The sequence below is a fragment of the Protomyctophum parallelum genome (assembly GCF_964188405.1).
Source record: "Protomyctophum parallelum genome assembly, chromosome: 15".
Taxonomy (NCBI): domain Eukaryota; kingdom Metazoa; phylum Chordata; class Actinopteri; order Myctophiformes; family Myctophidae; genus Protomyctophum; species Protomyctophum parallelum.
In genome coordinates, this window is record NC_139710.1 from 26,681,955 (window position 1) to 26,692,654 (window position 10,700).

The following is a 10,700-nucleotide window of genomic DNA, read 5'->3' on the forward strand; positions in this document are numbered from 1 at the left end:
ATCAGTCACCAGAACCAAGGACAGGTGTTTTCAATGACTCCATCAGAATGAGGAGTTTAAAGTTAGAATGGGTTCGTATAGGAAGTGGGCATGTCTGAACAAATTAATAACAAATATCCAAATACTGAATAAATCACCTTATGACACCTAAACACTTTTTTCAATGAAATACCCCGTCTCAAGACTTAACTAGACAATGTTCTCATCTCTCCTCGTAATAAAAAAATAACTTAATTTTACATTTAAATATTACGTATCATCAACAGTGATTTTTGTGTGTGACCCGGAGAGTTAGTCTAGTTAGTTAAAGTAAAAGAACAAAACAAATACGTTTTTAAAAAAGAGACAGATTCCAGCCTTACTCCGGGACGGCTGATAAAATGCCTTCCAGTCATTTACTACACGTTTACATAAGTTTATATTTGTGACAAAACCTAACCACCTGTGGTGATACAGCAAAGTGCCCATTTTTTTTTACTGAATATTGTCAGTAATGTTTTGTATGTAAATGCTTTTTTCTCCACTACCCGGTGCCGGTTTAACATAATGCAACTCAAACTCTTGTCTTTTCTGGTTTTCCATTAATAGGCAAAAGTACCGGGTATATCTGGCACTTTTGTTTTCCCTTTTTATATCACCGAGCTGAGCTGACGTCGGTGATATGAAAATGCTGCAGACTATATAGTAGCGAGACTACTGATTGCTTCGGCCAGAGAGAATATCACCCGCGTCATCGTGCCATGCCGTGAACTATACCTTAATACTGCATGGAAGCACCCCATAGTGAAACCATTTTAATAGTGAGTGACTGCAATTCTCTCATAAAACGTGATCGCATTTAACATTTTGACAGTCAAAATGGTTAATAATTATATATGCATTTCGGTCAATAAAGAAGAAAAAAAAATCACTGCCGTGTGAAGGGGCACTCTTATCATCGCACATCATCATGACGTAAAATATACACTATATTTATTTGCTCAGACACACTGACGTAAAAATTCTCCATTTGGTGTCAATGGGAATTTAATTTAGTTTGTTTAGGACGGTAGTTTGTGAACGGTAACTAAAAGCTCAATATAGGAGGGGCTAGACAGAGAGACCCTCAAAGAAGCCAATAAATAAAAATTCAAACTTTTTGGGGACTGCAAAAACTGTGAAAAAGATTGTTTCCAGGCATCAGCTCTTCACCTTAGCTTTGTTTTAGCAGTCTCCTATACACAGACAGTCGTGATGTCATTATGTTGTGGGGGGGGGGGGGGGTGAGGGGGGGGTGCTACCAGCAGTGGTAAACAAGTAGAGCCAAGTCTAGCCGTGTAAAGCTTGACTTTGGTGTGTATGTGTGTGTGTGTGTGTGTGTGCGCGCGTGTGCGTACTAAATCGATGGCTCTCAACCTTTCCTGGATCACGCCCACTTGAACGGGCCCGCCCACCCACGCGGCCGCCGTGGCAGAGCATGTTTATTTCAATCAATCAATCAATCAATCGTCCGTGTTCCACCTTGGATCAATGGAACTTAACGTTGTCTACTTAAACTACTTAAACCAGCATCCGTATATCGCGGGGAAAGTCTTCAGAGGAAATAGCAGACAGGCTCACAACACGTCGCTGTCGCTCTGCTATTTGCAGAGAAAGCTCTCCACGCAATAACAGGAAACTGAAATAAATAAATAAAAAATAAAATGAACACTATAGTGTAGAGCCCTGAGGGACTCGATACATGGGTTTAGGCGGTTAAGTTCTCATTTATTGTTGTCACATTTTGGGGCCGCTATAGCCCCTCCAACATTTGGCTTTTATGGACTTTGTGTTTGTCTTAGCCATGCTCCAACGTGACATCACGTGGAAGCCAGGTCTAAGCTCTTTGTGCGTGCTCCCCAAAGGTTTCACTTCACACACGTGACTAATATGAATGCTATATTATCAAACACTAAAATCAAAAGTGTTTTGCCAATTTAATCGGGACTGTATAGCCCACCCATTTGTTAAGGCTGGCAAATGAAGCTGGCAGGGAACACTGCCCAATTAACAAAAGGTAACCAAAACTACAGTTGCCCTGGTGTGAGGAGGAATGGAGAAACCAGAACATTAACACAGCAGGTGCTTTAATAGTGTTTGGGGAGGACACTGGCCAGGTGTCTCCCCTTCTGCAGATAGCCAGCTCCGCCCTCCCAATCCAGCACTGCAAAGGGTTTGGGTTAAGCACGCCTGACACAGAACAGCATGCACATTCCTTAAAGGTACAGGGGCCGTCACCCCCCCCCCCCCCCCCCCTAAATCTCTGTGGCGATGACGTCCTCGTAGGTCTGCAGCCCGGAGCCGCCGTAGGCCAGCTCCTTGTCCGGCTCCCCCGCCGCGCGGCTCTCCAGCTCGGCCGTCACCTCCTTCAGGATCCTCTCCAGGTCGCGGTTCTTGCGGTGCATGTGCAGGTAGTTGACCTGCAGCTGCTTCTGGTAGCGGATCACACGCTCCTTCTCCCTGGTCCACGTCTGCCGCTCCTGCCGGAAGCCGCCGGCCAGCCTCTCCTGGGCCTGGCGCTCCTCCCACAGCTGGCCCTTCAGTCTCTCCACCTCCCTCCGCAGCAGGAGGGAGTCCTGCTGGTCCTCCTCCTCCTCCCCCCCCTGGCCCTGGGCGAGGAGGAGGAGGGAGTCTGCGTTGCCCTGTTGTTGGCTCTGCTGCCTTCCCGACACCTGGGCCCGCTGGGCCTCGAGGTTCACGCCGTGCCGTTGCTCCTTGGCGGCGGCCAGGTCCCGCTTCATGGCCTGGATGTCGGTCTCCAGCTCGCCCACCTTCTCCCGCAGCAGGCCTGCCTCGTTCTTCTTGCGCTGGAGCTCGTTTTGGCACACCTGGAGAAAAGCATAGGAGATACGTCGGGCTTGGGTGAAGTGGTCCTTTAAGTATTCAAAAGCACATGCTTAGAAAAAACCTATTACTTCAAATGAAAATAATTCATGAGCTAATAATGTTAGTGTAATTGTGTCCTAAAAAAATCACACCCATGTGAAGCGAGGGGCGCTCTTGTTATCGTACAAATGTACGTCATATTTGGCGGACATTTGACCCAATTTCTCCTTTTATTGTCAATGGCAAATATTGAGACGTGTGGGGACAAAAGCTGTATATACAGTAGGAGGGGCTAACGCCCTTCAAAGAATCCACGTATGCCGGAGAAATTGACACTGTGATTGGCCGAGCATCGCGAAACGGGTGTGCCACAGGGGACACCCGTTATATTTAAGTGACAGAACAAGGGGGGAGGGAGTGAGACGCGGACCCTCACGGGCCGCGCGGATTCGTGCCAGCAGAGCTTCCTCCCTATAAGACTCGCCTTTGCTCATTGTGACTCGTCTATGACCAAACGAGTAAATAGACGTAATGTTGTTGTTTTGTTATTAGTGGGGTTCCGTCTCCATGTTAAATTTAGTTGTAATTTACAACTCATGTAAAAGTTTCACTTTCAGTACTAATTTGAAGGTGAGGGTCTATAGAACCATTTTGGTTCGAGTGGCAATCACCAAAATAAAATAATTGGCCTATAGGGGGCGTATTCAGGTGCCAACCCCCATCAGCCCTACCAAACTATGTACTGTTGTAACTTTTGATTGAATTATCCAATCTGAACATATGAGATATGTATGGATTCACAATCAGGAGTAGCATTTGGTACTTAAACCTTATTACACATATAATATTTATTTCCACCCAGTATTGGTGTATATCCACAAAAATGAGCTAAAAACTAGTAGTGGGGTCCCTAGACAGACCGTCATTTACAACTCAACAAAACGTAACTTTCACTTCTAATTTGTAGAGAATGACCTAAAGAACAATTTTAGTTCGAGTGGCAAGTCTACAAATTAAAGAAATATATATTTTTGCCAAATTTCCAAAATGGCCAAAATCTGAATTATGTTATTGAAAAATGTCTTTATTTTCTTATATTGCTGTTTTTTCTTTGTTTTTCTTGCTATATCAAGTTAATCCTGTGTGAGGAATCAACTGGATTTCAAATATTAATGTTTTGAATAATCTGATAATCTGATAAAATAAAGATGGCTGCCACTTGAATTACTACATTACGCCTAACTTATATCCTGTTGAACCTAGAATGGTGATGTTGGTGCCTATACCTATGTTATCATGAATGACTAATTGTATAAAAACAAAATACATATAATAGGACAATATATAATATTTCACACAAATGAGACAATGTCGTACATATGTGGGGAACTAAAGTTAGATATTGGAATATAATACACCACTCCTGTGTTATATTTGTTTATTTTATTTTATTAGTTATACTATGTACTGCCACTATAGGGGGCAGAGTAGCAGGTGTGTCTTAATTGTTCAGACTTGGTAGCTTTTTAGTTATAAAACTAAGCATACTGCAGAAGAGCATGAGCTGCACTGATTGCTCTCTTGTGGTATTGATATTTTGAAGGTAAGCAAAAAAGTTAAACATGTCATGAAGGATCCTAAAGTGTTTTAGATGGATAGTCATGGAGTGCCACGATACAGTCTTCTCCCAGCGCAACTGCCTTGTCGTTTATCTCTTGGGTGAGTTCTACCTTCTGGAATGAATGGTCTGCTGCATATGTTTCTTCACCACAAAAGAGACATTTATTACGATTAACAGGTGCACCAGTCCGGCATGATCTTCTTCCCAATGCCACAGCACCTCCAGAATGCCTTTTTTTGCACTGTCAAGTGCTGTTGCCCTGTAAAGATGCGGACAAGTTGTATGCCAGGATGCACGATTTAGCTTCATGGATTCTGCATCTGGAAGTTCAACGTCTGGGTGGGGAGAAGCGTCAATTGCTCTGAACTGACTTGCAGAATCCATGAAGCTAAATCGTGCATCCTGGCATACAACTTGCCCGCATCTTTACATGGCAACAGCACTTGACAGTGCAAAAAAAAGCATTCTGGAGGTGCTGTGGCATTGGGAAGAAGATCATGCCGGACTGGTGCACCTGTTAATCGTAAAAAGAAATGTCTCTTTTGTGGTGAAGAAACATATGCAGCAGACCATTCATTCCAGAAGGTAGAACTCACCCAAGAGATAAACGACAAGGAAGTTGCGCTGGGAGAAGACCGTATCGTGGCACTCCATGACTATCCATATTCATAAAAAACACTTTAGGATCCTCATGACATGTTTAACTTTTTTGCTTACCTTCAAAATATCAATACCACAAGAGAGCAATCAGTGCAGCTCATGCTCTTCTGCAGTATGCTTAGTTTTATAACTAAAAAGCTACCAAGTCTGAACAATTAAGACACAACTGCTACTCTGCCCCCTATAGTGGCAGTACATAGTATAACTAATAAAATAAAATAAACAAATATAACACAGGAGTGGTGTATTATATTCCAATATCTAACTTTAGTTCCCCACATATGTACGGTATTGTCTCATTTGTGTGAAATATTATATATTGTCCATTATATGTATTTTGTTTTTATACAATTAGTCATTCATGATAACATAGGTATAGGCACCAACATCACCATTCTAGGTTCAACAGGATATAAATTAGGCGTAATGTAGTAATTCAAGTGGCAGCAATCTTTATTTTGTTTCTATATCAGATTATTCAAAACATTAATATTTGAAATCCAGTTGATTCCTCACACAGGATTAACTTGATATAGCAAGAAAAACAAAGAAAAAACAGCAATATAAGAAAATTAAGACATTTTTCAAATTTTCTTAATTTGTAGACTTGCCACTCGAACTAAATTTGTTCTATAAGTCATTATCTACAAATTAGAAGTGAAAGTTAAACTTTTGTTGAGTTGTAAATGACTGTCTAGGGACCCCACTACTAGTTTTTAGCAAGTTTTTCCTGCTATTTTTGTGGATTTACACCAATACTGGGTGGAAACAAATATTATATGTGTAATAAGGTTTAAGTACCAACTGCTACTCCTGATTGTGAATCCATACATATCTCATATGTTCAGATTGGATAATTTAATCAAAAGTTACAACAGTTTACATATTTTGGTAGGGCTGATGGGGGTTGGCACCTGACTACGCCCCCTATAGGCCAATTATTTTATTTTGGTGATTGCCACTCGAACCAAAATGGATCTATAGACCCTCACCTTCAAATTAGTACTGAAAGTGAAACTTTTACATGAGTTGTAAATGACAACTAAATTTAACATGGAGACGGAACCCCACTATATAGGTCCCACTTCAGTCAAGACAGATTTAAATATAAAATATCAAATAGACCTTGCAGGTCTATACATCCTATAGGCTGTACAACAGCGCCCCTTTGTCCTCAATGTTTGTGTTTACACAAACCCTCAAAGCTGGACATAGGACGGGCTAGCACCCCTCAACACATTAAAAGATTCCCCATTCACTGTCAATGGGAATTTCATGTTTGTTTAAGACGAAGTTTGTGGACGGTAACTAAAAGCTGGATGTAGGAGGGGCTAGTGCCCGAACCCCTTTTGGTGTTAGCATTATGTTATGCTTTAGCTATTGAAAAATAGCAGACCTACAAGCTCATACGAGCTTGTAGGTCTGCTATTTTTGAAAAATCGAAGAACGACTGACATAGAAACATAGCTTTTTCAGAAAACTGTCAGGATGTAGAAGACATTTGCAGAATCGTTCCCAGATCAAAATGGGTTAAGACGAAGTTTGTAACTAAAAGCTGGATGTAGGAGGGGCTAGTGCCCCTTAAGATAAGTGAAAATGGCAGCTCATAATGCTGCCATTTGTAGTGATTTATATGGACCTGGGTGGACTGCTTTCAGCAGTAACATCATGTGACAGGCTGACAGCCACAGTGGGCCGCACCACTCCACACGAGTGTCCATGTGTCCTGTCAAAAAGAGACAGGTCTAGACCTCGGCCGATTTAACTTATTATTTCCGTAGACAACGCCCTGGTAACGTCTGTCCCAACAGCCAGGAATCTTGGTGTTGTCCTGGACAGTCAGCTCTCGTTCAAAGCTCACATCACAGCTGTCACTCGATCCTGTAGGTTCACACTCTATAACATACGACGAATTAGACCGTTCCTCACCCAGGAATCAGCCCAGCTCCTAATCCAGACAACAGTCTTGTCAAAACTCGACTATTGTAACTCCCTACTTACTGGCCTACCAGCATGTGCACTTAAGCCTCTCCAGCTGATCCAAAATGCAGCAACTCGCTTGGTCTTCAACCAGCCAAAATTCTCACATGTCTCCCCCCTGCTCCGCTCCCTCCACTGGCTCCCGGTCGCTGCCCGCACAGAATACAAAACTCTGATGCTGGCATTCAAAGCAACCAAAGGTATGGCTCCCCCCATATCTTGCAAGTATGATTGAACCCTACAAACCCTCCCGCGCACTCAGATCAGCCAACGCAGGGAAGCTGGAAGTACCCTCACTAAAAACGCCGGGACAACGCTCCACACGTCCCAAACTCTTCTCCCTTCTGGCTCCAAAACTGTGGAATGCACTTCCCATTGCAGTCAGAACTGCAGCATCACTCCCAATCTTCCGCCGTAGCCTGAATACCCACCTTTTCAGACTCCATCATGGCCCATAGCACTTACCCTAACCCCTTAGATAGCATTTCTGTTGGCTTAGATAGCATTTGACACAGACTTATAGCATGTTATGTAGACAGCACTATAATTGTATTGTATATAGTCATAGCACGCCATAGTACATATGTATAGCATAGTAGTAAATATGTATAGTTTATATGTATAGTGTATGTATAGTTTCATTATATAGATATTCCACTGTTACTTTCTTAGCTTACGCATGTTTCATGATAAATGTTTTTATGTGATGTATTCCCATGCTTTTGTTCTTGCTTAAATGTAAGTCGCTCTGGATTAAGAGCGTCTGCCAAATGCCTAAATTGTAAATTGTAAATTGTAAGACCATTTTGGTGTTAGCATTATGTTATGCTTTAGCTATTGAAAAATAGCAGATCTACAAGCTCATAGCGCTACGAGCTTGTAGGTCTGCTATTTTTTTTTAATCTTAAAAACGACTGACATAGAAACATAGCTTTTTCAGAAAACTGTCGGGACGTAGAAGACATTTTTAGAATCTGATCTCAGGTCAGAATGGGTTAAGACCTGGCTGAGGCTGATTCTACAGTGTTCTGTATGTTGCTATGTCACGGACCCCCATCTCAAAATATTTAGTTACAGGGACTCCCGGAAGCAAAGATTTGATTTAAAAATGTTTGCTTTAAAACACTCTGAGGGCCATATTTTGCGTGTCTTAACCCTTAGACTTCTATTGACGGGATTGACGGATTAAATTAATTAATCCAAACCTTCCTAAAACCGGCCGAAATCCTCGCGTGAACGGTCGATCACGCACGTGTGCGGTCTTTATGTGCATCGCTGCGTAAAATGCGATATTTTGGGATATTTTGGGCTTGATTAGAGCTTAATTTGACTTAGTTATGAAAAATACGATGATAGCTTAGCATCCCGGACATCTCAGTGCGACACAGGGTGAAACTATTACCGGATGTTTCGGATCGTTAAACCGGAAGTGATCTCGCCAGAGTCGCTCTATTGGGTCAAAATCGGCATAATGGTGACGTTACCGCCACCTTCAGGACTGAGTGTCTAATACTATAGGATTGCCGCGTCAGAATGAGCTATAGTGTGTATATCACGGATGTTTCTATTGGCATTAAAATTATGAATTAAAAATATGACCATGTCACTCAAAAGCTGCTATTGGGGTTGGTAGTTAAGTACCAGGTCTTATTACTTAACTTAAGACCTGGAGGCGTGATCAATGCCATTTGGCTATTCTGAGTGGCCAAAGAGCATTGACCACGCCTCCAGGTCTTTAGTTTACTCAAGTTAGGGAATAAGACCTGGTACTTAAGACACGCAAAATACAGGCCGCAAAATACGGCCCATCACGTATTCAAAGAAACAACTTTCAAGATCTTTCAAAAGATATAGCAGATCCACAAGCTCATAACGCAGCACAGATTGATGTGCTATGTGCTTGTATACATCTTCGACTTTTGAAAGATCGTGACACATACTCGTTTATAAAATCTAAACTGACAGATGCTTTCAAGGAATGAATGGGTTAAAATGAGTCAGTCCCTGAATTGGTATTTGGTAACGCTGCTAAAAATATGTCAAAAGGGTGTCAAAGGGTGATGCTGAGGTACCGGATCTCATGAAAGCATGCGGGCACCCAGACCAGACATCAAATGCTTTTAAAATGCCAACCGCCGAGTCTTAATTCATCGCTGCTCGTTTTAACTGTAGTGTGCCTTTTTTTTTTGTCACAGCCAAACCGTCAAAAAGACCAAACATCAATAAGTCCTGAAGGAGGTCATTTGAGGCCGAAACAGGCATGTTTTTCGCATGGCTTTTAAAAAATGCTTTCACGCAAGCGGCGCTATAGCGATGCCAATGCACAGCTTTGTGTATGTCTGTCTATCTGTCTGTATATCACGGAATGTGCTCAGCTGATTGGCTGAGCACAGAGAGTGATGTATGATGATGTATGATTAAACGCACCGCTCACTTCACACAAGTGTGACTTTTCATTACTTGTCAAATAATTTCAGTCATCCATTGTGCAAATTGCGTATATCTTTACCCCGTCTTAGCTGCTTGAATCTATATGTATTAATATTTTTTGATGATTTTCTTGCCTTGTTTCTACTGTATACCATTGTATTTTTAATTTTTTATACTAACCTGTAAGGCGTAAGCTGTAACATTAACTGTTGTGCTGCCTTTGGGGCGACTGATTTCCCCCCTGCAGCATAATAAAGGTCTGTCTGTCTGTCTGTATGTCTTATCTATCATAATACTCCCAAATCTTAGCTTGTTGTTTGACGAATTCTACCAGGTCTACAAAGGTGACCACACCACCTTTGCGTGTGATCTTTGTCAAGTACCGGTCCCTTGCGTCGTCCGATTGAGGATGTAACTTGTCAAGGATGACAGACATCGTGGGAGGAATGCTCATGTCCAGACTAGCGTGCATGCCTCTCGTGAGATCGCCGACGTGTTGAAGGAATGCGGCAAAGCTCTTGTAGTCGCCGGTCGTCTTCACCGGAGGCCAGCTAGCCAGCCTGTTATGGATCACCGTGAAGACTTTGTCTTCGTACTCTTCCCGGAGTCTCTTCCTAGCCTCGATATATGCGTCCCTTGGCTGATCGATGGCTAGGCAGCTCTTGATCAGTTGGTAGGGTTTGTCCCGGGTGAACTGCAGAAGATACAATAGTCTTTCTGAATCCGTTATTTGAGCGTTATCCCTGAAAATCCTGTCGAAGGCGTTGGCGAAGCCCCGATATTCCAGAGGGTCTCCATCAAAGATCGGCATGGAGATAGTAGGTAAACGAGATGTTCGACACGGCTCAATCTGCGAGTCTTGATTAGTTTCCAAGAAGGTCTGCCAGTATGGCGGTACACGGCGGTCGGCAGCGTTATCGCTCGTCCGAGGACCTTGAGATGCCAACCGGTCGACTTCGGGACGGACCATTGACGGCTCAGAGGGCCCTTCGTCCTCGTCTTCAGGTCGTCCATCGCCTGACGAGCCCGAGCGAGAAGGACAAAGGCCGGTCGACTTTGGATCAGAGTGCGGCTGAGTGAGATGAGCAGTGCACGCGCCGACGGAACCCTGCGCGGGCTCCGGGGAAGGATCCCCGGCGGGTGCCTCGGTCTGGTGGGTGGAGTA

At 43.1% G+C, this 10,700-nt stretch overlaps 1 protein-coding gene across 1 annotated transcript in view; it reads right to left on the reverse strand.

The window, feature by feature from the left end:
- Positions 1-2,273: 2,273 nt before the first annotated feature.
- Positions 2,274-10,700, reverse strand: part of lzts1 (leucine zipper, putative tumor suppressor 1) — a gene marked incomplete at its 3' end in the record, with an annotated part of 48,588 nt that continues 40,161 nt past the window's right edge. Inside the window, exons 10-11 of the mRNA XM_083783400.1 lie at positions 2,718-2,846; positions 2,274-2,627 (exon numbers count right to left, since the gene is read on the reverse strand). Coding sequence (XP_083639526.1) covers positions 2,274-2,627; positions 2,718-2,846 — 483 coding nt within the window. The remainder of the gene's footprint in view (positions 2,628-2,717; positions 2,847-10,700) is intronic.